This window comes from Phyllostomus hastatus, unplaced genomic scaffold (genome assembly GCF_019186645.2).
Source record: "Phyllostomus hastatus isolate PE091 unplaced genomic scaffold, TTU_PhHast_1.1 phas_contig_1, whole genome shotgun sequence".
In the NCBI taxonomy this organism is placed as follows: Eukaryota; Metazoa; Chordata; class Mammalia; order Chiroptera; family Phyllostomidae; genus Phyllostomus; species Phyllostomus hastatus.
Window position 1 is genome coordinate 22,011,663 of NW_025333498.1, and position 26,633 is coordinate 22,038,295.

The 26,633-nt window shown below is 40.0% G+C and overlaps 1 protein-coding gene across 1 annotated transcript in view; it reads left to right on the forward strand.

Annotated features, from left to right (window-relative positions):
• The window catches only part of STK39 (serine/threonine kinase 39), a 277,365-nt gene that overhangs the window by 159,528 nt on the left and 91,204 nt on the right, over nucleotides 1-26,633 (forward strand). The window contains exons 13-14 of the mRNA XM_045830811.1: nucleotides 1,915-1,977; nucleotides 3,763-3,830. Of these exons, the coding sequence (XP_045686767.1) occupies nucleotides 1,915-1,977; nucleotides 3,763-3,830 (131 nt within the window). The remainder of the gene's footprint in view (nucleotides 1-1,914; nucleotides 1,978-3,762; nucleotides 3,831-26,633) is intronic.

A 26,633-nucleotide genomic window follows, 5' to 3' on the forward strand; every position in this document is an offset into this window, starting at 1 on the left:
AAAACAGAAAAAGAAGATCAGACAGAGCTCTATGAAAATCTAGAAGGCAGATGTTGTCCCTTTCTCCCCTCCGTTCCAGGAGGTTTTCCTCTTTCGCCCAGTCCCGGAGGCCTATTTCCAGGGTGGCGTCCAATATTAATCTGTTATTTTTCTTCCCCCTCCTATCAAAATACCATTCTCTCAGATGTTCTTCTTATAAGCAAACTGTTTAACTGCCAAAAATTCCAGTAGACAAATTTATATTATACTGTCAATGAAAGGCAGCTGTTTATGTATTAGCTTTCTTGTAAGTTTTTACATGTGGAAATGTGTGCCCAAAAGACATGCCCTAACAGGTAGAATGGAGCTTATAATGGTGAGATGTGGGGGACTATAGTTGGTTGTCGAGGAAGATGTTTTGTGTAGGGAGCCTTCCCCTGTACACTCCCGTATGTCTCCGCACATTTTCAGAGGCGTCGCCTATATTGCTTATGGACCAGTGAGAGCCTGAGGCTGATCCCTTCATTACATGTGAGGTTACCTCTACACAGTGAGTGAGGTTACGGAGTGTGTGGGGTTCTGGCCCCAGTCCACTTAACGGTCTCTCCTTCCTGATGATCGCCCAGGAATAAGGGGGCTTCTCACGGGAAAGAGAAGTTGTCCCCCCTAATAAATGCCATTATGGTTTTTCAGATTACAGTGGTTCTTTGCCTAAAGGTGGGATACTCTGGAAATGCTGATGTGTTTTTCGTGGTCTCAAACCTAAAGTAAGACTGTGGACTTGTCCTGGAAGATGCTTTACGAGAAGTCATTTGGTGTAGGCTCAGGCCCTCTGGCTGGCTAAGGAAGACAGGTCGTTTGTTCTTCTAATGTAGTCATTTCCCCCCAACAGTTTAGTAGGAAAATTATTTTTAATGTGGGAGCATTAAAAATGTGTTACAGTGAGCCTCCACATCCCTATCACCTAGACCCTACCATTACTATATATGCTTTATCACATGCACATATATCTATTCATCCATCACTCTGTCCTCATTTTGTGATGCATTTCAAAGTGAATTTCAGACATACATGCTCTCTCCCCTATTACTTCATTACTCACATAGTTATTTTTGAGGAAACACAGAGACTAAGAATTTTATGACCTTAACCTTTAGAAAACTCTTGGTACAAAGAATTTCTGAAGACTTCTGGTTATTTCATAATTGATAATAAGTTTAGAAATGGGAACTCCTTTTTATTTTTTTCCCCGTTGGTGTTCCTCTTTGAGTTTTTTTGTCTTTGATTTTTGTTCAGGGCAGAGTTCACAAAAGTAGGGTTTGAGGCCAAATATATTTTGGCTATCACGTTAGTGTTGGGTTTCCAACTTTGAGAGAAAAATATAACCTATCACTCTGGCATTTCTGTTTAAGAAAATGTTAGAAAAACCCAGCTACCCTTTTATATTTTTGAAATCCACTGAATAAGTTGTTTAAGGTAATCATGAAAAGGGCAGGTTGTATTAGTCCTAATATCCTTTCATTGTTAGGAGGCCCATAACCTCCTAACAATGAAATCATGGGATCAGAAAAAACAGCCCTGGGACATCTTTCAGTTATAGGGTTGAAAATGTCAAATCTCCCATGCTTTTTTCTTTAACTCAGTGGTTCTGTGACAGCATAAGGATCAGCTGGGATACTTACTAAAGATGCAGTTCTCTCCCATCTTCATGAAATTCTGGATTCACGTGGGTGGGGTGCAGGAATCTTTTTAATATGTGTCCTAGGTAATTCCAGTGCAGAGAGTGAAAGGACAGAACTTTGGGGAATAGTGCTTTGAAATTACTTAAATTATTTAAAATTTTTGTCTCTGATAATTGGGACATAATGTACTCACACTGACCCTGACGTCTCATTTTGATTTCCCTGAGTGCTGTAACGGTGGCTCTCTCTACAGGTTGCGGTGAATGCCAGCAACATACCCGAGCAGATACAGTCCCTTTCTGTGAAGGACTCTCAGGTATGTTTCTACACAAGTCGTTTCTGTTTAAGATGCTTTATGAACAGATTTTTTTCTTAGAAAAGCTCACACTTTAGAAAGGTAGACAATTTCTGGGTAGTGCTGCCACATCAGGATCTTGTGAACTCTCTTTTTAAAATAGATATGGAGAAAAGAATACTGTCACTATTGACCATGATTTTCAGGGCCTCCAACCTTTAAATGATGGGTTCAAGGGACAGAATTGGTTACCAGGCTGCTTCTGCAATTGCAGGTACTGCGTGAAATAAGAAGAGGAAACTAAGTGACTCACCATTCTGTTAGATTCCAACCCCGGAACACTGTAGTTAATTGATACTTTTCTTCTTTGCTCCTGGTTGGATTTCTGCAACCTGTTTTCATAATTCTTTTATCATTGAATTTCATGGGCCAACTGATCTCCACAACTTGCCCTGTAAAAGTAATAGTTCAGTGATTGTGAAATGCGTTTATATGAAATGTGTGATGGGCGACGAGTGCCGTGAGCGGTGCTGGGTGCTGATGAAGAGGGAGGAGTGAGGGAGGGACGCAGGGCTGGAGTGCAGGCACCCACTCTGGTTTTGCTGTATAATTAACAGGCACGCCCTCTGCTCTACACTGGTTATACTATCAAGCTTTACTAACCTTAGGAATCATAAGTTTTTTTGTCCCCAAATCTGCTTATTCCATTGAAATTCATTTCTGTCCTACATGGTCTGTGTTTTATAAAACAGCTGTATACTGAGGAGACAGAGTCTGATTTCATGGTTGCGGAAGCCTGTTTGAGGTCAGATATCTAGTCCTTGGCCCTTATTTTATAAATAAAACAATCTGAGGAAGCAAAGATTTACAGAGGTCTTGCTGCTCACCCAAGGTCACACAACTGGTTAGTAGCAGAGGCTAGGTTCAATTTGGGTCTTTACACTGTATCAGGCAACTCAGTAAACACCTGGAGATAAACTGTAGGGATTAGTTGAATGATGAAAGGCAAGTTAGGAATAATAATTAGCCAGAAGGCAAAGACAATAAATAGGAAAAGAGATTAGGATAACTAGTGTCATATGACATGTTGTAGTTTATGCCTTACTTTATTATTTTGGTCTCCCAGCAGCCCTTTGAGGCAGGCATTATCCCCATTTTGTAGATGGAAAAACTGGTTCAGAGAATGACTTTCCCAGAGTTACATAGCTAATCAGTGGCGGATCCAAGGCTTGACCTGAAATTCCTTATTTTCCTCCTCAAACAGGATGGTCTACTCCTGTCCAGTGATTCATAGCAGTACGGATAGGCTATGTAGCAGAGGCATTCATGACTGAGGATCTGTATTCAAGGAAATAAGATCTAGCTGAGAAAGGCAGGAAAGCTGAACAGTGGCCTGATCTCCTGGGTTCAACCTTTCTCTGCATCCTGAGGTTTAAGGTGACCTAACAAATCTTTGTGCATCACCAAAGTCCGGTGGGGAACAAACAGCCTATGGTTCTGGCCACAAGGTGCTCGATTAGATGGCTAAGCCTTCTCCTTTGGACTTGCCGAAACTTACCCCTGTTATTTAAAGGGCTCATCCTGTGATGAGGCATCCTATATGAAATATTAGTGTTCACAGTTTCGATGGGGATGAAGCATCACTCCAGCCTTCACACAGAGGTGTTATGTGGAAGTAAGACTAGCACATATAAAGATGTAGTTTTGAAATTTCCAGAAGAAAGGGATATATGAATCAAGGGATATCATGATTTTATTTGTTTGTTTCCCAAGTTTATAACACTGTTTGCTATTTTGTTTTTAAAGGGCCTACCCAACGCTAGTGAGAACCTTAGAGAATCTTCTTGTGCTGTGAACCTCGTTTTAAGATTAAGGTAAGCAATATGGTTATTTATTTTGCATTGTTTATCCTGTAGTACAATATCCCGATCTCCTTTATTAACGCTTCATAATATTAGCATAAAATGAAATTATTGATTTCCCGAAAGAGCCCGTGCGTGCTCTATTCCCAGGAAGAATTGCTCTCTTCTGGTTGTTTACTGAAGAAGCGTAAGAAAGAAAAGCACCATCTGAGTGTGTCTGCAGGCTCAGTGTACCCTTCATCACATTTTTTTCCTTGCTTTTCATTCTTGGGTTTTTCTTTTTTGTTTTTTACAATGTGAGATCACAGTAAGAGATTTTTAATGAGTTTCCTTCACCCTTCAGCAGTTGGTCCCTGTCAGAAAGAAATCATGCTTGTACTACAAGTTGCCTGTTCAGAGCGTTTTTCAGTGGCAGGTTTGATCAGCCACTGTGGGGAAATGACAGATCTGTTTTGAAAGAAACCTCAGTCTTCTAGGAAAGGGATGCAAAGAGAGTGCCTGACAGTATAGTCTTTGAATCTAGTGAATGAAAGCTCTTTCCAGTTCAAGGATTTTTAAATTTTAAGGTCCATGTTAATGTATATTCTTTGTTAAGAACTTGGTATCTCAAAAGAAAAGAAATTAGCTTAAACTTAATTGTAAACAGCTTAATATCCCAGCTCAATCAGAATGCGGTTACATTGTTGAAGGTGTTTTAAAGTAAGTTATACATGTTTCCTTTGACAATTAAACACATAAAGTACATGGCTAATGGACTGTTATCAGAGATGTGGCTGTAGAACACAGTTCATTTTCAAGGTTAGTTTCCAGCTCTCTGAGTTATCATAATCTGTCAGGGCAGATTATTATTGCTATAATCACCCCTTCCTTCTGATGGTCATTTACAATCTGCAGTGCATTTTCACATACTTCCCAGGAGACCCTCACAACAACCTTTGGTGTGATTTAATTCAGGGTCAAGGAGTGAAATTATTATAAGACCATTTTTCCTTATATTTGAAAGTAGTCTTGACTATGAGCCATAATTAGTATATTTCAAAATCCCCAAAGAATGAAATTGCTCATTCCATACTCATTTGACTTTGGAACGAGGCAGTCCTTTCATTTATTTCTCACTTGTTTGTTTATTCATTCAGTCCACCTCTTTTTATGAGAAACACACTCTGTGCCTGGCCTGGTGTTTGTCATTGAGATGCAGGTGTGGGCAAGACTCTGAAGGTTACAGTCTAGTCCACTGAATGTGCAGTGTTGGAAGTGACCTTCAGAATCCAGTCATCCAATCTCCTACTTGGTTTATGCAGGAATCCCTAATGTTCCTGCCGAATATTTACCCAGCCTCTGTGCATCCTTCAGCTCACTGTTTTTCTATGATCACCCCTATGAACTTGAAAAGCTTTCATTGGGATAGCTCATTTTCCTTCTGAACATCCAGCTGACCCTCCTGTTCTGGGCTCTTAGGGGCTCAAATTCTGGCCCGCAGAGGAACTGTCAGCCTCTCTGGATAAAAATCATCTGGAGAGTATGTTAAAACATTTGAAGACTCACCTTCGAATATTGTTTTGCTCTTGGTACTACAACAATATAGAACTAATGCATTTTATCATTTTTCTGAGAGTTGTTTGTACCATATAAGTCATGCCTCAGTACTTGTCTGCTTCAGAACTTGTCAAACCCTGTACTTGTCACATTTTGATAAGAGAAAAGTGTTTCAGCACTTGGCACTTGCTCAGGACTTGTGGTGCCTGCTCAGGATGCATGGCATTTGCTAGAACTTGTGTGAGTCATGAGGCGTTCCATGAGAGAAAATGCTTCATTGTCAGTGCTCATCAGTTTCGGCACTCAACATGAGTTCCAGAACAAACTAATGACAAGTACTGAGGTGCTCCTGTCTTCGTAAGGCGTGTTTTTCTCTTTGCTTAGGCACAGTAGTACATGGAACTTTAGCAGCCTTCTCATAATATAGTTCTATATCCCCCTCATAGTCCTGGTTCACTTTTATTGACATTAAGCCTGCACCTGCTTTTGTTGCCTTTTTCCACATGGGTCTAGGTGGTGGTTTTCCTGAGTCTGTAAGTTAAGAAACAGTGTGCATGGTATCCATGTATTGTATATACACATACATGTTTTTTGGAAATCACAAGCAACATTAACATTAAAGTTCTAAGAAAAGTTAGTAGGAAAGTAATTTACTCTAAAAGTTATTTTACCTCAGAATTCTCTTTATGGACTTGTTTTCCAGTTTAATGTTGTCTTTTAAAAAAATAATATATTTTATTGATTATGCTATTACAGTTGTCCCATTCCCCCTTCCCCTTTATTCCCCTCTGCCCTGCACAGCCCCTTCCACCCACATCCCACTTCCCACTCCCGCTTTAGTTCATGTCCATGGGTCATACATACAAGTTCTTTGACTTCTACATTTCCTATACTATTCTTAACCTCCTCCTATCTACCTTCTACCTACCATTTATGCGACCTATTCTCTGTACCTTTCCCCCCTCTCCCCCCAGTCCCCTGCTGATAACTCAATGTGATCTCCATTTCTGTGGTTCTGTTTCTGTTCTAGTTGTTTGCTTAGTTTGTTTTTGTTTGTTTTTTTTGGGTTTTTTTTTAAGGTTCAGTTGTTGATAGTTGTGACCTTATTGTCATTTTACTGTTCATAGTTTTTATCTTCTTTTTCTTAGATAAGTCTCTTTAACATTTCCTATAATAAGGGCTTGATGATGATGAACTCCTTTAACTTGACCTTATCTGAGAAGCACTTTCTCTGCCCTTTCATTCTAAATGAAAGCTTTGCTGGATAGAGTAATCTTGGATGTAGGTTTTTGCCTTTCATGACTTGGAATACTTCTTTCCAGCCCCTTCTTGCCTGTAAGGTCTCTTTTGAGAAATCAGCTGACAGTCTGATGGGAACTTCTTTGTAGGTAACTGTCTCCTTCTCTCTTGCTGCTTTTAAGATTCTCTCCTTATCTTTAATCTTGGCTAATGCAATTAGGAGGTGCCTTGGTGTGTTCTTCATTGGGTCCAACTTCTTTGGGACTCTCTGGACTTCCTGGAAGTCCCTTTCCTTTGCCAGATTGGGGAAGTTCTCCTTCATTATTTGTTCAAATAACTTTTTGATTTCTTGCTCTTCCTCTTCTCCTTCTGGTACTCCTATGATTTGGATGTTTGAACGTTTACAGATGTCCTGGAGGTTCCTAAGCCTCTCCTCAATTTTTTAAATTCTTGTTTCTTCATTCTTTTCTGGTTGGATGTTTCTTTCTTCCTTCTGGTCCACACTGTTGATCTGAGTTCCAGTTTCCTTCTCATCACTATTGGTTCCCTGTGCATTTTCCTTCATTTCGCTTAGTGTAGCCTTCATTTTTTTCATCTAATTCTGTGAGAATCCTGATCACCAGTGCTTTGAATTGTGCATCTGATAGGTTGGCTATCTCTTTGTCACTTAGTTGTATTTGTTGTGGAGCTTTGAACTGTTCTTCCATTTGGGCCATTTTTGTTTGTTTGTTTTGGCACACCTGAGCCATGAAAGGTTAAGTGTTTAAGGCAGGTTCTGCTGAAAGGACTGATGCGCCTGAACTAACTTGGAGCATGCAGGTAAAAGTGCTAGAGTAACTTGTCCCAGTGTAAAAAATCTACCTGCATCCACACAACTGCAGTTCCTTAGAAGAAAGTATGTTCTCAGTGGAAGAGATGGATCACAGCTCTTTTCTTTCCAAGTTTTCCGCTTGCCACCAACATTGTCCCTTTTAAATGTAGCACCTATATTTACATACAGGCCTCCAGAAGTGGTTGGAACAGACTGGAATACACTAGTAAGACTGTGTGATTTTACTATATTTTTCCTAAATCAGCTCAAGTTTTCATTGCCTTTTGAAATATCTCTGTACCTTGGTGGCAAATTTAGCATGACCTAACACTCAAACTAAACATGATTTTGATTTTTTTCATTTGAAGGGCTATCAAGCCTAATTCTGAACTGTGTTTTAATACTCTCTTTGTCTTAACATTTATCATGTAATAATGAATCTGTTGGTTTTGACTCACTGCTTACCCATCATGCATTTCATGTAAACGTGTCATATTAGTTACAGCGTTTGAATGTCATCACTTGGCAATCTCATCAACCTGTCTTTGACATCTTTATCCAAAACGTTGCTTAACATGTTCTCAAATAGGACAGAGCCTCTGGCATCTGCTGGAAACTGCTCACTGTCTAAGTGACTTTCAACAATTAACTAGTATTTTATGTTGTAGTCGCTCAACCAGAACCAAATCCTGTTGACTTCTGCCTTTTAGTGGATGTTACTCTTCAGAAGGATACCATGAAAGGGTCCATTGAAAGTGCTGCTGAAAATGACATGCTTTAACAATGGTATTTTCCTGAATCTAACCATGTAGAAACACCTGCAAAATATGGAAATGATTTTTAGTATATGAAAATCATGAAATGATGTTTAGTATATGAAATCATGAAATGATTTCATATACTAAAATAAGTATGAAAGGAAAATAAGTGTAACTTATTTTCAGCAAACATATGTTGTTGCCCAGTTGTTTATGTACATTCCCCCTATACTTTTATAAGATTTTTGTTAAATGTGTTTTTCATATTTGAGAACTTGTGAATCTTTCAGAGTATATTGTTAGACTTCTTGAAGGGCAATCCTTGTATTTCAGCTTGAGAAATAGCCTTTGAAAATTAAAAGTTAAATGCTATTAAATTGTTGTGATCACTCTGTGCTGATATTAACATAAATAGCAAATACATTCATTCTTCCTATACATATTTATTAGGTACCTACTGTGTGCCTGGTGCTAGTCTAGGTGCTGTGTAAACACATCTCAGGAGGGGGAAAAAACCAAATTTTTGCCCTCCAGAAGCTTACGTTTTAGAGATGGGGAGGGGAACAATTTAAATGTTTACATTATGATGATATACCAGGTTTTCTGAAGGAAAAACTCCATCAGGAGGAGAAGAAAGCACATGGGGTGCTGTTCCTTACTGAGGAAGGCATGTGAACTTCCTACTCCGTGTGACAGGTTACTGCAGTGCTGTCTCACAGTCTCTTTAGGTTAGAAGTCTGGGCCCAGCCTGGATGGTTTCCCTGCTCTGTCTCGCAGGCTGCATAATTCAGATGTTTATTTGGAGCTCAACATCTTTTTCCAGGCTCATCTGGGTGATGTTGGAATTCAGTTCCTTGCAGTATGGACTGAGATGCTCAGCTCCTTCAGACCACCTCATTCCATGGAGAGTTCACTCCATGACTTGTTTTTTTTCCAAGGGCAACAGGAGACCATCTCCTGAGTCGCTGGAGGACTCAATCTCTCCGTTCAAGGTTTAAGCCAGTCTTATTAAGTCAGGGCTATCTAGGAATATCTCCGTCATGAGTAAGTCAAAGTTAGCCAATTTGGAAATTTAATTACATCTGTGAAATCCCTTTACTTTTTCCTCATAACATAATTTAATCATGAGAATGGTGGCCCATCCTATTTAAAGATCCCACTCACTCTCAGGGGAGAGAATTATGCAGGACATATAAAAGGGGGACCCCTAAAAGTGGAATTTATTTTAAAAAATTGTGTATTCTTACATGTTTAAACTTCAGTCACCTTCAAAGTAGTCTTCATTTGATGCAGTAACAGTTTTTGAACTCAGTCGATTTTGATGCATTTTAGTGCTTCTGCTGGTTTTTGTTTCACCCTCTTCCATATTGGCAAAATGTGCCCCTTTGAGACTTTTTTCATCCAGGGAAACACAAAAGTTGCCTGTGGTAAGTTGGGTGAGTGGGGAGGGTGGGGCACAGAGGTCATGCCATTTTTGGTCAACTGTTGAGCACTCAGCATAGTGTGGGCAGGTGTGCTCATAAATCACCCATCATGAAATGGGCAGGTGTGTTGAAGGAACCTTAAACAAAATTCACTGAAGCCAAATTCAGCCTCTCATGACAATGTTCAGCTGGTGCACTGATACAGATGGGTTCCTAGAATACTCACCTAGCAAGGGAAGCTGGTACTACAACGGGCCCACTCTCTAGAAGGTAATTCTAGTTTTTTTGGGTGCCCCTTTGTATACCTGAGGGATGGGAATATTGGAGGCATCATAAAATTTTGCTCCCACAGAATGGCTGTCTAAATAAATTGATGTTTGAGCAGACCACTGATGGAACTGAGGATTCAAGCCATAAATTTGTTTGGAAGAAAAGAGTTCTGGGCAGAGCAACCAGTGATTGCAAATGTTCTGAGTGGGCAGCATGTTAATAAGCAGTTAGGAAAACAGCCAGGGCACCAGAGTGGACAGAGAGGTAGCGGGTAGGGTCAGAAAGTTAGCGGGAGCTGAATTATGTAGCACTGTGTAGCCTGTGGCTAAGATTTTGGATTTCCCTCTTAGTGGGTAGGAACTGTTAGAGGTTTGTGAGCAGAAGAGTGTGATATGATGTGAGTTAAATTATAAAGTGAGCACTGTGATTGCTTTATGGAGAGACATTTCGGGTGGAAGCAGAGAGCGTGATGTGGCCTGGACCAGGGTGGGGGGTGATGGAGGTGGCACGCAATTTCTGGACTCTGGTTGGAGGAGTGAGAACTCAATTACTCAAGGTTCGGGCCTGGAAACATGGATGGATGGCGTTGCTGTTTCCTGAGGTGGAGAAGAGAGTTGGAGTTGTGGGTTGAGGTAAAGTCAAGAGTTTAGTTTCAGTCACATTAAATTTGGGTTGTTTAGTGGATATCTATGTCATGATATAGGGTGCATGAGTCTAGATCTCACAGGGAATGTATTTCTAGGTGAGAGATATAAATTGGAGAACTGTTGGTACATACGGTACCTAAAGCTGTGACATCATAGGAGATCATCTAAGGTGTGATGCAGGTAGGTCTGCTGTACTGTCTGGTGTTGCCCACAGGTGGAGCAGTCAGCTGAGGGACAAGGAGAAGCTGGTGAAGGCAGAGGAAAGAACCAGGGTCCTATAAACAAGAGGAAATTATCTCAAGAAAGGAGGTGTGAAAAGCTGCATCTATTAATAGATCAGGTACAGTGGGAACTAAGAATTCACCATTGTCTTTGGCAAAACGCAGAATATTATTGACCATGGCAAGAATTATTTGGAGTGATAGAGACAAAAGCCTGATTGAACTGGGTTTGGGACACAGTAGCAAAAAAAGAGCATGAGGCAGCAAGGATAAGTAACTTGTTAGTACCTCTAATTCTTGGTAGAAATTTGCTATATACAGGGGACTAAAGAAATGGTGTGATAGCCCGGTGTTTTTTTTTTTTAAAAAACATGTTTAAAGACAAGGGAGAATGGGATGAGAGGGGCGCAGTGTAAGCCTGATGTCCTCAGGGCAGGGGGAAGGGATGATAGCTAGGTGTGCAGGCAGGCAGCAGCCGCAGGAGCACGGAGAGGCCACCTGTTGGGCAGCACAGTCCCCATAATGGAGGGCAGGCAGAGATGCAAGGAGGTGGGTGGATTTGGGTCAGGTCGTGCGGAAGTCCTCTTCTGTTGATTCTGTTTTTGCGGTAAAATAAGGTATGTCATCAATTGAGAGTGAGGAAGGAAAAATGATCAGGGTTTGAGAGATGAGGAGATAATTGTGTAGGCGAGCTGGAGAGTAGCTTTGCCAGGGAGATGTGGTGGGATGGACAGGTGGCACCAGTGACCACTTGAGGTTAGTGATTGGGAGTTTAAGGACATGATCCTGGGGTCTCAATATAAATGTGTATGTGCCTGATTGTAATTAAAATGGGAACATGACATTGAAAACATTCAGAGAGGATTCTATAAGCATGCACACAGGCCCCAGTTTTATCATCGCTGTTTAAATTGTAAACACATATGTGTTATAGAATGGTTCTCAGTGATTTCGCGTGTGCAGGGTGGTGGTGTCCTGCCCTCTTCTCTCACCACCAGCACCCACTCGTACGTCTGACTTCCTTCTCTCAGAACCTGTAAAGCCACAAGCTCACTGAGTACCAGAAACCTGCCATACGATTTCTTCATGCCTCACTCCCCATGTGAAATTTACTCTGGATCACTGGCACCACCTTTGGGCCCAGAAAAGCCATCTCCTTAACCAGTCTGTGTGAAACGGAGCTGAAAGGTCTTTCTGGCCAGTGATTATCAGATTTTAGAAAATCCATACCCTCTGTTACCCTTCTCATTCCTTTCCATTTCCAAATCAAGACTCTGATATGTGTGTTATTCATATATAAATAAACACACACGTATACATACGTAGGAACACTTGCACAAATTTACCCTCTCTGTGCCACTGGTCTAGACATTGTGTGGCTCTCAGATGTTGGGAAAGCGTGTGCTTGCCTTTCTTATCTCGAGGTCATTTGGGCATGACATTTATGTGTATTATGCTCCACAGGCTAGTGGGTAGAGACTTCAGTTCAAACCAGCCTTTCATTAGTTCTTAACTAATGCTATATGGATGGCTGCCCTCTCCACCTCTTGGAAAGGTCATTCTGACTTTCTTTTTGACATAGCATTTTACAGAGCTACCTGCTAGGAATGTGCTCCCTCCCACCCCAGCCCCTGGTTGCCAGGTAAACCTCATATACATTCTGTAAGCTGGAAACTGGGAGATATTTTACTTTTCAAAATGTCATATTCTGCAAGAGAAGACAAATACATAGTAGCTACAAGTAGTATATTTCTCCATTAATTTCATTATTCATCTCTGGTAATCATAGGCAAAAGGCTGAGGAGGCAAAGGCTAATTACCTCCTTGAAAAATAATATATATAATACTGCTTTAACTTGCTTTTAAAACTGCCTCGTTATATGCAAGGTTGGAGAAAAAGGATTAGACCTTAGGTCTCCAGTTAAATGCTGTATGGAGATAGTTAAAACAGATTTTTAATGTACTTTTCTCCAAATGTTCTCTTGTCCATTGTGTATATTGTAATGTGATCTGTTATTAAAAAAAACAACAGCAGAGTATCATGAAGTCAGGTAACAAGGAAATCCTGTTAAGCACACGTCAGGAGGAAAATACCAAGCAGGCCAGCTCATAATTTATAGACTGTCAGCAGATGGTAGTACAATTTCTGGCTTGAGCAAAACATTATACCCATATTTTTCCATTAGTATATTTTTCATAAAATAGAATAGTCATGTATTTGACATAAAACATATGCTTTTTAGAATCAGGCTCAATGATTTGGAAAAATAACGAGCTTGGTTAAATTGTTAATTCCTTTGTGTTGGATGCTGTTCAGGCTTTGACAGCTCAGCCCTGTGGATTATGTCACATTTTGCTGAAGGCAGCTGAGCCAGCTGTTGTCATACACAGATGTTCTGGTGGGTCTAACCCATCAGTGTGCTTATAATGGACTTAGCTTGTCATGATATAGTGCTGTCATTGGCCCTCGATGGACCAGTTAAAGACCCCAAACAGAACAGCTCTCCTGCTTATAGGGGAAAACAACCTTTCGAATAGGATATTTATTTTAAAAATAATTCTTTGGCATGACAATATTGCCGCATTTGACTTATTATTTTAATTTATTAAACAAAGAACTAAGGTTATAATTAGTAAATTATAATTTCATAAAGAAAGTTGAAGTTGCTAAAAAACAGTGTTTATTACTATTTTACCATCAGTATGGCTGAATTCAAATTCCATGTTATCATCATTCAGGAAAGATTATAATTCTTAAGTCGTCCTCTGGCCTATAAAATCAGGTTAATTGAATATTCTTACTAGATAAGTGGTTCGAAGTCTTGATTAATTTTTCCCCAAAAGGTTAAGTAGTGTAGGCATAGTGTTCAATTGTGGCAATGCTTTTAAGTATATGTTGTTGTTTTCTTTCCCGCCCAACAAACTACTTCTTTATGGCTCTTTTTGTGTGCATGGCTTTGTTGAAAATCCAGAGATGAATAAAACAGGGTTTCCATACTCAAAGAGCTTAGCGTGTAGGCAGGAGATCTGAGCCTGCACCCGTGACTCTAACGCAAGGTAGAGGGTGCAGAACGCAGTACGGAGACGGGTGAGAAGAAGGCCTGTGGGTAAAGGAAGGTGAGAGCCCTTTTCTCCGAATGCTACCTTTGGACTACTTGTTTCCATAGTAACCAGTGTTATTTTTTTCAGCAACCAAATTTTGTGTGGAGTAATGGTTACATTGAATCCAGGGGCAGTGTCAGGCTATGGTCTTTGATAAGGGTGTTATCAGGTTTAATTATTTCTAACAAGATGATATTTGTTTTCCAGTAGCAGTATGTATTGTTACATAGGCAGCACGCTACTAGAAATGCAATTTTTTAATATGAAAAGTATTTGGCATTTTACTTAATGTTTCAAACGCTCCTTTTTGGTTGTTTCCATTTCTCTGGGAATTGGAATCATTGTCACACAATGACGGTTGTGTGACATGTTGGCTTAATGGTCAGTGAGATCCTTCAGAAGGCTGACGTTCCTATGTGTGCTGTGTTGTTTACTCATCACAAACCCTCCACAACATCAGTGCTGGTACTGACATTTCACAGCTGAAGAGAGCGAGCTGTAAGTCAGGGCAGTAACTTTTCCAATGCCGTGCAGTTCAGGAGGAGCAGAAACAGATCTTGATCAAGGTCTGTTTAACACACTGGTCCCTAGACTTTTGCACTTGACCCTGTGGCTATACTCTACTCAGTTCCATTTTTTAATCCAATAAGAAACTCATGTACTTTTAGGATTGTTACATTTACCCGTCTCTTCATTAATGTTTTACATAGATGTTCTTTGAACAGTGTTTCCTGATAAACTCATCATTAAATATTGTGACAGGAACACCTGAAAATATTTTGGAGGAGATACTAAAGATGATGATGCAAAGAGCAGCCATTTATGGTGTTTTACAGTTATAAGAGCACTATCAAATCACTTGCCCAATTTAATTTTTTTCTTTCATTCTGTGTTTGTTGCCCACAGATTAAAAAGAAATATTAAAAATGTAAAGTAACTCTCCTACAGTCACAGAGCTTGAACACCCAGGCTGGACTGGGTCCTCCGATGTTAAGTTAGCATTGTTGACCGTATGGTGCAGGGAGAGAGAGTAGGTATAGATGATATGGGGTCATAGAGTGTTATATGCCTTTTGCATATACAAAATTTTCTGCTGGTAAACATGCTAGAGGAAGGCAGGAAAAATGCAGTAATGTAAGGGAAGCAAAACAGAAGAATTAAAAACCATTCATTGTGAGATAATGTTATTTTTTTCTGACAAGGTGTTCATGAGTATAAATACCTTCAACAATAGGGAATGTACAGAGTTGTTTTTTTTTGTTTAGCAATATTTGGTCATCTTAGAAATTTAGAAAATCAAAATAAAAGAAAAATAAGAACAAGAAATACTGGGTTTGCTGAGAGGTTTGTTAGTTTTTTTCTGTACAATTGCTCTAGTAGTGCTAAGTTGTCTTTAACATCATTCAAAACAATTTTGTTAGACTGTATTATGACAGCTGTCATATCAGCATTCATTTTTAAAAACTTACCAAAATTGGTAAATTTTTGTACTGCTATTTTAATATTGAAGATGTAAGAAAAGACGCAACATTTTCAGTGTATTATGCCTTATTATTTCAAGGAAGGTAAAAACACAACTGAAACACACAAAAAAAGATCTGTGCAGTATTTGGAGAAGGTGCTGTGACTGATTGAACGTGTTGAAAGTGGTTTGCAAAGTTTCTTGGTACTATTGACATTTTGGCCAAATAATTCTTTGCTATGGGGGCTCTCTTATGCATTGGAAGATGTTTAGCAGCACCCCTGGCCTCTATCCACTAGAAAGAAATAGTGGAAGATAGCTAACATACTCAAAATATCCAAATCAATACAGTTATTGGTGAAAATGACAAATGTGTCTTTTATTTTATGGAAAAAAAATGTAACAGACTTTTTGGCCAACCCAGTAAAATCCTTCTTATTCTCACTACCCAGAGATACATCATTATTGGCCTCATGATAAATATTCTAGTCTTTTTTCTAGACTTATGTTATTGTATAGTTTAAATTTTTTAAATATTATTTTGCAAGTACTTTATTTTTATTAAACATAGTGTTTTATGATTTTCATTTAGTAATGTCTTTGATATCTTTTCAAATGAATGAGTATACATCTACACAATCCTCTTAACTGGCTGCCTTATATTTTGACTGAATATGCCAAAACATATTGCTTACAAGTTATTATTATTTGATATTTACAGAGTTCCCAGTTTTTAAGTATAGCAACATGTAAAAGCTTATACATGCAAAAATGATGTTTGAAAACTGCCCAGTAGAAAAAGCCCTGTTAGTGTTGAATTTTGACAATGGGGAAATGCTCTCAGACTTTGAGAAACATGGAGTAAGCCCAGTATCAAAGTATGTGGGAATTATAAGGGCTGGCTGTGGCTCCTGGGCTGGCAGAGGATGTCACTCTCATGTAGCATCTGACACCGCCTCCTAACCCTGTGTTGGAGCTGGAGTTTTAGGGCAGCGTTTTCACTAAAGCACTGCAGTGAAGCCCCAGACGTGAAGGATTCCTGAGCGTGACTTGCAACGCTAGAACACAAACATAGGGTTCCATTTTTGCTGCTCTTCTTTGGGGTTCTTCCTTCTAGTGCACATTCTTTAAGAAATCCTCCCCTGACTGTTTTCTGGGCTTGGAGGAAGTGATGTCTCAGATACACATTTGGAGAGGTGAGACTGTACTTAGGCCTTTAGAGCCCTACGCAGTGCCTGGCATGTAACAGACACTTCCTATGTGTGTGGGACACAAGTGCCAACTGAAGGATTCTTAACTGGAGGCAGGTTTCCCAAGCATTTAACATCAGGGTGCCTCACAAGACCTTCGTGTGTGCAGCTCTTTACTAGAGATGTAGTAGAAATGTGTACAAAGCAAAAGTCTCTACTAGATTTCCTCTATAATAATTCCCAAGTAAGGTAATACTTTGGATGTAATATCTGTATCTTATTTTGTAAAGCACGTGGACTCCAAGCTGGAAGAACTGTGAGACATTCTTTCTGTGGCAGAGATATAAAAGAGGTCGTACTGAACCATGATGGTCCTTATAGGAGCATTCTCTTCCCTTCCTCTCCACCCAGCTGGGATTACTTCTCCTAGGGTGTCCACTGGCTGTTCCTGCCTCAGGGCCTCAGGAGCGAGTCTCAACGTGTGAGTTTTTGGTGTGACATGCTTCTTCCTCCAGACCCCCTCCCTGGTAGAAGTTTCCCTAGTTAATAATAAAAAAAAGTTTTCCTGACTCCTTTGGCTGTTTCACAGTGGAAGCTGGCATGCCTCTAGGAGCTTACCCATGACTTACGTGCTGATGCGCAGGCTGTTTTCAGGGGGGCTCTTATCTAACCTCGGAGAACTGCAGTGAGTCATGCATGTCACATGACCAGGCACTGTCTGTGCCAGGAACAGCGCCCCAACATCAACCTGCACAGGAGTAGCCTCCTTGCTCTCCTCTCTCTCATCATAAGTTCCCCAGTGCTCTGGCCTGCTGGTCTTGGTTGCCAGACTAATTGTTTGGTCAAATTCCTGGACTTTCATTCACATCTTCCCTGAACTCTTCTTTCTTCATGAGTTTTTTAATGTCATCGCACACATAGACCTGAAGAGGAAATATATTAAAAATAAGTGGGTACCTTAAAAAGCTTTGGTGGCATTTAAATGAATGTTAATTACGTGATACCTTGGCTGGTAATAGCCTGAAATTTTAACAGATGCCTTAGTGTTTCAAGTTATCCTTCCTGTGACTAAACAGAGGCTGTCTCCCTTACCCATTTTTATATTCTGCATGCCCTAGCTGCAGCAGAAGTAACCTGCTGCTCTTAGCATTCTAAAAATTCTCCTCTCCAGCTTTATTGGGGAAAGTTGTCTCTTAGGACTTGTCCTCTTGATCAGAGCTGAATATTTCTGAGGACTGTGCGGAGCTATTTCAGTTCTCCACTACCATATCCCTGGAGATAATGAGTGTAAGATTTCTTTGTCGAAGTGTTGAAGGTAACAAGCATCTTTCAGTTTGGGGGCTTTCTTTGCATTAACTTCCCTTTCCCTCCTGAAACCAGACTTCCTGGAATATATGTTCAACTTCATTTTGCAATTCCCAGAGTTCTAGAAAACTTTGTTTTCCCTGCATTGTATTAGTTTTCTATCTCTGCCTTAAGATGATCACATACCTAGTGGCCTAAAACAGCATACATTTATTATCTTACAGTTCTGTAGGCAGAAACCTAACGTGGGTCTCAGAGCTAAAATCAAGTAGTTAGATCAGTTGGGTCCCTTTCAGGAGGCTCTAGAGGAGAATCTGTTTCTTGGACTTTTTTTAAGACCTTTTTTTTTTTTAGAGTTTTAGGTCCACATCAAAATTAAGAAGAAATACAGACTTCTGATTTACCCCCTGACCTCACACATTCTTAGCCTCCCCATTATCAACATCCCCAACAGAGCGGTTTAGTTGTCAAAATCTATGAACTTGTTTTGACACACCCTTATTACCGAAAGTCCATACTCTACACTAGCGCTCACTCTTGGTGGTGTACATTCTGTGGGTTTGGACAAATGTATAATGACATGGATCCACCATTATAGTATCATGTAGTACTTTCACTGCCCTAAATAACCTCTGTGCTCCATCTGTTAACCCTCTTCCACACTCCTGTCAACTACTGATCTTTTTACTGTCTTCATAGTTTTGCCTTTTCCCACAATGCCTTATAGTTGGAATCATGCAGTATGTGGCCTTTCAGATTGGCTTCTTTCACTTAGTAATATGCATTTAAGATTCCTCCGTGTCTTTTCATGTCTTAATAGCTTGTTTCCTTTTCTATGAATAATATGCATTGACTGTATGTTACACGGTTTACTTGTTCGTTTACCTACTGAAGGACATCTTGGTTGCTTCCAAGCTTTCAATTATGAATACAGCTGCTATAAACATCTATGTGCAGGTTTTCGTGTGGTCATCAATTTTCAATTCCTTTGGGTGGATACCAAGAAGCACAATTGCTGGATAGTTGGTAAGAGCATGTTTAGTTAAGAAGTTGCCAAATTGTCTTCCAAAGTGGCTGTGCTGTTTTGTGTCCCACCAGCAATGAAGGAGGGTTCTTGTTGCTTCACATCCTCATCAGCATTTGGTATTGTCTCTATTAGTGTTCCAGAATGTGGCCCTTCTAATAGGTGTGTAGTGGTATCTCATTGTTGTTTTAATGTGCATTTCCCTGATGATGTATGATGTGGAGCATCTTTTTACATGTTTATTTGCCATGTGTATATATTCTTTGGTGAGGTGTCTGTTAAGGTATGTGGCCCAATTTTCTTTTTTTGTCTCTTATCATTGAGTCTCAAAAGTTCTTTGTATGTTTTGGACCACTGTCCTTTATCATATATGTCTTTCACAAATGTCTTTCACAAATGTCTTCTCCTGGTCTGTGGCTTGTCTTCTCATTCTCTTTATTGTCTTTCACAGAGCAGAAGTTTTTTAATTTAATGAAGTCCAGATTATCAGTTATTTCTTTCATGGATTGTGACTTTGGTATCATATCTAAAAAGGCATCACCATACCCAAGGTCATCTATGTTTTCTAGCATTTTTGTAGTTTTTGCATTTTACATGTAGGTCTGTAATCCACTTCAACTGAACTTTTTTGAAGAATGTCAGGTCTGTGCTTGGATGTTCTTTTACATGTATACATCATATTGTTCAAGTACCATCTCTTGAGAAGACCATCTTTGCTGCATTCTGTTGTCTTTACTCCTTTGTTCGAGATCAGTTGACTATATTTATAGAGTATATTTGGGGGTTTTCTATTCTGTTCCATGGATATACTTTTCTGTTCTTTCACCAACACTGCACTGTCATGATTATTGCAGCTTTATAATAAGTCTTAAAATTGGGTAGTGTCAGTCCTCCATGTGTTTTTCTACTTTAATACTGTGTTGGCTCTTCTGAGTCTTTAGCCTCTTCATATAAACTTTAGAGTAAGTTTGTTTGGTATCCACAAAATACTTGCTGAGATTTTGTCAGAACTGCATTGATTCTAGTAGGGAGAAACTGCCTCTTAACAATGTGGGTCTTTTTATCTAGGAATATGGAATATATATTTATTTAGTTCTTTGATTTCCTTCATAAAAGTTTTGAAGTTTTCCTAATACGTGTCTTGTACATATTTTATTAGATTTATATCTGAATATTCCATTGGGGGGTGCTAATGTAAATGAAATTTTTTTAATCACCTTTTTTAACAGATGTGGTTCTTTTTATTTTTTTCATCCTCACCCAAGGACATTTTTTCATTGCTTTTAGAGAGGGATATGCCGAGAGGGGGGGGCGGGGAGAAAAACATCCATTGGTCGCCTTCTCATTTGTGCCCTGACTAGGGATTGAACCCACAACCTGGGTATGTGTCCTGACCAGTAATGACCTATGACCTTTCAGTCTATGGGATGATGCCCCAACTAACTGAGCCACACCAGCCAGGGCAATATTATGTTTTTAATTTCCAGTTTTACTTGTTTTTTGCTGGTATATGAGGGGGGATCCAAAATCCTGGAATTATCTTCTGGAGGGTGGGCCCTATGTAGTGCAGACTTCCCCTACTAGGTGAGTGTTCTAGGAACCCATGTGTTGTCAGTGTGCCACTTGGCATTGTTGTGAGAGGATGTGTTTGGCTTCAGTGATTTTTTTTTAAGACTCTTTCAACATGTTTGCCCATTTCATGATGGGTGATTTATGAGCGCACCTGCCCACACCATGCTGAGTGTTCAGTTTTTGACCAAAAACTGCATGATCCCCCCACCCCCACCGTAACTTATCTGATCTTGCCCCAAGCAACTTTTTTTTTTGTTTCCCCGGATGAAAAAAGTCCTCAAAGGGAAATGTTTTGCCAATGTGGAAGAGATGAAACAAAGAACAGTGGAAGCACTAAAAAGCATCAAAATCGAGGAGTTCAAAACCATTTGGAGCTGTGGGAAAAACATCTCAATGAGTGTATTGCATAAAATGGAGGGTACTTTGAAGGTGACTGAAGTTTAAACATGTAAGATTAAATACACAATTTTTTGTAAATACATTTCAAGTTTTTTGAATCTCCCCTCAAATAGGAAAGGAATTGACTTCTATTAACCTTGCACTCTGCAACTTTGTTATTATTACATATTTAGTTCTAGGAGTCTTTTTTCCCCCTATTTTGAAATTTCTACACAGATGATCAAAACATCTGTGAAGACAGTTTTCTTTCTTCCCAATCTGTATACTTTTTCTTTTTTCTTTTTTTTATCTCAGTGCATTAGCTAGTACTTCCAGTATGATGTTGAAAAGAAGTACTGAGAGGGGACATCTTGGCCTTCTCCCTGATCTTAGTGAGATGCTTCGAGTTTCTCGACACCAAGTATGGTATCTGCTGTAGGTGTTTTAGGTGTACTTCATCAAGTTCAGGCAGTTCCACTCTAATCCTAGTTTCCTGAGGGTGTTTACTGTCAACCTACCTGAACGGAAAGGTATAGACTGAGGGAGAGGTAAAAATATCCACTCTATTTTAGGGAAGAGTAACAAAATAAAAACCCATTACTTGATAACGGTCTTAATTATATCAGATTTTGGCTTTGAAACTGGAGATTATCTTAAGAGCTCCCAGTCTCTGGGCCACGTGGAAATCAGACTGTCACACAAATATAAGAACTACTCCTTTTAAAACTTTTCAGAAAGTGAAACTCTAATTCAGTGAGTTTCCTCAGTGAGGTAAGTAGTTAAGTAATTGTAATCTCCACCAAAGAGAGAGAGAGAGAGAGAGAGAGAAAAAGAGATTTGGTGGATTTTTAAATGAATTTGGAGACTGGAGATGTGTGAAGTACACCTGGCTGTAACACGTTTGTGTAAGTCGTCTTCAAAACCCTTCGGCTCATTTTTATTTTCAGCGGTCTCTCTCTCTTCAAAGACGTGCCAGAGGGCTTCTGCCCTGCGTGGGAAGCAAACTGTTTTCTCTGATGTAGGGAGTCCTAGGGGGGATCCAGGGTTGGTTTTCCACACCCATCAGTTTGGGGCCCCGCGTTCACACGGACTGTGCACGTCAGAGCACACAGCCGTGGGGACTTGAAGATGACTTTCTCATTCCCCACATAGAAAATTTGCCTGTGTGCCCGCTGATTGCTTTGTTGTCTTAATGGAGAGGATCTGGGGATTCAGTCAAATTGTACTTTGCACATTCCTCTGGAATTGGTTCTAGATTTTCTGGCAGTGGAGTAGGTAAAGGGTCAGCTCAGTGAAAGAGCCGTTGGGTTTTTGCACTTTGATATAGCCTCTTTTTATGGCTTCATTGTCCCATTTTGCTCCCTCCCGCAAAGGGAAAGCTTTCTCAGAGAATGTTCAGATGAAATATTAGTCCTTTAAAAGGCTTAAAATGAATGTTTATTACCACAGCATGGGCCACACCATTTTAAACTCTTACATTGTAAATCACACCAAGGACCCTTGTCACGCTGGCCTTTTGACTGCATTAGGCTGACTGTTCTGTTGAAGGAGAGTATAGATTCTGCCTGAAGTATTTTTAGCCATATCCAGCTAACTGAAATGAACCTTTTTTGTTTCTCAAAATTTCTGTCTCTCTCCCCTGCCCTCTTCCAGAAGATCTGAAAGAAAATGGGAAACTGAAAAAATCAGGGCTACTAGATTCTTAATTCTTCCTTTATTCTTTTGCAACTATTTTATTGAATAATCTGTACTTTCTGGTATAAAAGAAATGAAAGTTTTATTTTTCTTTAGTCATTCAAAGAGCTTTGTTGACTCTTGCTTTCCCATCTTTTAATGGCATATTGGGCAGTAGGCCATCATTTTCCAGTCAGTTAGCATATGAAAGTCAAGTCTAGTCTAGACTTCAACTTTACATTCAATTTAGCCTTTGTGTCTCCTCCCCTACCTGTTCCCTCTGGCTGAGAGGGGGACACAGTCATCTCTTTCACCCTTTTCACCTTCCTCTTTCTGCACTACTTTCTCCTCTTGGTTGTCACTTTTTCTCAAAGACTGACTGCCTGCCAGTGCTCTCTGAGGCAATTGTGCAAGGCTGGCTCTTTGGTGGGGACCTGGGTGGGACATTCTGAAAAGGTCTGGGCCCATTCCACTTCTTCCTTTCACCTGAGCAGGTGAGAAATAGGTCCTCAGGAGAGGAGCCATGGCAAGTTGGCTTGGCCTGGCTGCCTTCCAGCTGACTCCTTTGGCAAAGTATGCCGTGAGTGTGTATGTAGGCTCTATAGCTGCTCCTTCTCTCTGCTGTGCTCGGTGTTACCAGTTTTCTTTTCCCCTTTCAGATAGTTAGGGGTAGGTCCAATGGATACATTTTCCCCATAGCAGATAAACATCTGGGGAGTGAGGTGCCAACCTTTTCCCCTTGCAGGTACCTCTGACGTTTTGAGTGACTCTTTGGGAGACTTTTGCAGTAGGCTTGGTAGCGAGGAGTCTCAGCGTACTCCCTGGACTGATAATTCACAGCTAAAGATTGCTTCTCATTCCTTACCTTAGCACCACCACCCCCTCTTCCCAGTGTTTATTTTATAGATAGGGGCTGAAGGAATCAGAGGTCATGGTTGGATCTAGTATAGCTGTTTTAGTCACTTACTAATAAGCATTGCAGTGGCAGACCCCTAATATTTGCAGCACTCTTTAGAATATGGGGTACCTGATGCCTATTTATGTTTAGCTTAGCATCCTGGGAACCAATCCTCTGGCAACAGGGAAAGGTCCACTTGATATCCTCTGATACAGTCATTCATCCCCAGGTAGATTGAACTACTTCTGGGCAAGTTACCATGGGGAATATCATGAAACATAACCCTGGCCTTTAAGGATCACAGTACATTTCAGTTTAAGGAAATAAAGGTGAAGACATAAGAAATAATAAATAATTATATTACAAAGTGTGTAATGAATTGCTGAAATAAATATAATTGAGAATAAATGGTGTAGTCTTTCATACACCAGTGTCCATAGAGTAGCCCACTGAGGCTGCCTCTCTGACCTGTTGCGAGGGCTGCGGGAGTGTGTGAGCCAGGAGACGACTGAGTGTCATGCCTTCCAGCTGTGCTGCTGCAGGTCCCCGCTGTGGCCTGCGGAGGGCAGGGATGGGAGGGATGGAAGAGGGAATGTGACAAGGTACCAGTGCACAGTTGAGGACTAACTTCATTTTTTTTTTTTTACCAGACTGAATTTTGAAATAGCATCATTATATTCTTTAACATTTGGGGGAAGGGGTATCTGTCATAGTGTCTAAGGTATAAGTAAGCAATATATATTTGAGAATTGTGCCTTTAGTTTTTAAGCATTAGAAGCTGTAAGGATTTTGCTGTTTACTAACTGCTTTCTTGTCTGTGTTATCAGGTTTATTCATCTTCAGTGTACTCATTTATTTTTATTTTGTATTTATTTGAAAGGAGAACTTAAGATAATTACCTGTTTTGGTAATGGTCCTGTTAGAATTGTTACTGTGTTTGGGATTTTGAATACGGCTTGTTGGTTTGCCCCTCAGCTTACGGTATGCTGCCTTCTCAGCTTCTTTCCCCCGGTCTTATGTGTCTTTTCCGACCCATCCCTGACACGCCTATTGCCGTCTTCGTTTACTCCAGAAGTCGGTAATACCCCGAAAAGATGTCATTGATTTCACTGGGTTTGCCCTGCCACAGTGCAGCAGAGAGTATGTGAATTTGGGTGTTGGTGGCATGCATATTTTAATCTGTCTGCTTTCTTCTCTTTTTGTAAAATCCTAGTCTTTTTATATTTTCTGTTTTTTAGAAAATTACTAGAGGCTACTTCAGTGTTTTCATCTTTTCTGTAAACAGTCTTAGGGTCATATTTCCGTATTTTATCAAGATTAATGACAAATCAAGCTGATGGTGAGGAACTTCTCTGAGGCTAGAATTGACTTTATGGCATTCATTAAGTTACCATGTTTAAGGACTCTGAAACTCATAATGGCCTTGGACTTCAAATGCATATTGACTGATGAAGAAAAGACTTTTCCCACCTTTTATTCTCTACTATATTATTAGTGCTGAAACAGTGGAGAGGTCTGTGAAGTCTAAGATTACCTTAGAGGGAAGATATCTCTGCTGTTCAATGAACAATGCCCTTTATATACTCAACAGTATTTCAGGAACCTTTCCCTGGTGCTCAAAAGTCAGCTACTGTGATTTACTGTGCCCCTGCATCATTAAGGAAAAAGGGAGCCATGTAAAGATGATACATTTAAATTGGTTATGGATACATTTAGTGGCCTTTCAAGCTGCTGTCAAGGACCAGGGGCGTGGATGCCATCTTGGCACAGCCCCTCTGCCTTGCTCCAGCTCCCTGCTGTCCCCCGGGAAGGAGCTTATGCACTTGTCTGGAGCCTTGACTTTTGCAGCTGCCACCAGGGACACCTCCATATAACCTGGTACTGGTGGCTAGTGGGGCTTACGCTTGTAGCCCCTCAGGACTTTACCGATTTTTGCATACTTTTATTTTTTATTTAAATGTATTGTGAGTAACAGTGGTTAATAAGGTTATATAGGTTTCACGTGTACAGTTCTATGACACATCACCTATATATTGCATTGTGTGCCCACCACCAAAGTCAGGTCTTCCATCACCACATATTTGACCCCTTGACCGTTTACTAGCACCTCCCTCCTTCCCTCCAGTAACCAACATACTATTGTCTGTGTCTGAGTTTGTTTTTCCTGTTCATTCATTTGTTGCTTTCAGTTTTATATCCTGCATATAATTGAAATCATATGGTTCTTAACTTTTTCTGTCTGATTTATTTTGCTTTGCATGCTGTTCTCAAGATCCATCCATGTTGTTGCAAATGTCAGTATTTCATCTCTTCTTATGGCTGAGTGGTATTCCATTGTAAATATGTATCACATACTCTTTATTCAATCCTCTATTGATGGACACTTTGGTTGCTCCATGTCTGGGCCACTGTGAATAATGCTCCATGAACGCAGCTGCTGCCAGTGGGTCTGGGTTCCCATTAGCCTGAACCCAGATGCTGAAATCTTCCCTGTGGGACACTGACAGGTCTTGGCACGTTTTCAGCTTCTGGGCGCTATTAAATATGTAATAGGCCGCTTAGACAAACACAGAGGTTTGAGAGAAGACCACGATTTGGGGCAAGACTGATTTAAAAGTTTCATTTCTTACAAGAGCCCAGTCCTTCAAGACTGGGAAAGCTGGTTTTCTTAATATACCATCACAGAATCAAGCAAAATGAAGAAAATGTGAAATACAAGGTGGGCAAAAGTACATTTACAGTTGTGAGTACCTGAAACATAGTTTATTTTTGTATTATTATTTATTAGTTATTGTATTATTTTCCATATGAACAACTACAAACCTACTTTTGCCCCACCCAGTCTGTTCCAAATGGAAGAATAAGATGAAACCTCAGGAAAAAAGTCTTACCAAAGTGGAGAGATAACTCATTTAATACCTGACAAAGAGTTCAAAGTAATTGACATAGAGATATTCACCAAACTGGGGTAAAGCATGAATGAGCACAATGAGAATGTCAACAAAATGATGGAAAATATAAGAAGTATCAAAAAGAAGTCACAGAACTAAAGAATATAATAATGGAACTGAAAAAATACATACTAGAGAGGTTCAAAAACAAACTAGATGAAGCAAAGAAATAACCAGCCATCTTGAAAGAAAGCAAGTAGAACTCACCCAATCAGAGGGGGGGGAGGGGGGAAGAATGACAGAATGTGAAGATAACATCAAGGACTTATAGAACAACATTAAATGGACCAATTTGCACTACAGGGGTCTCAGAAGGAGAAGAGAGAGGGAAAGGTGCAGAAATCTTATTTGAA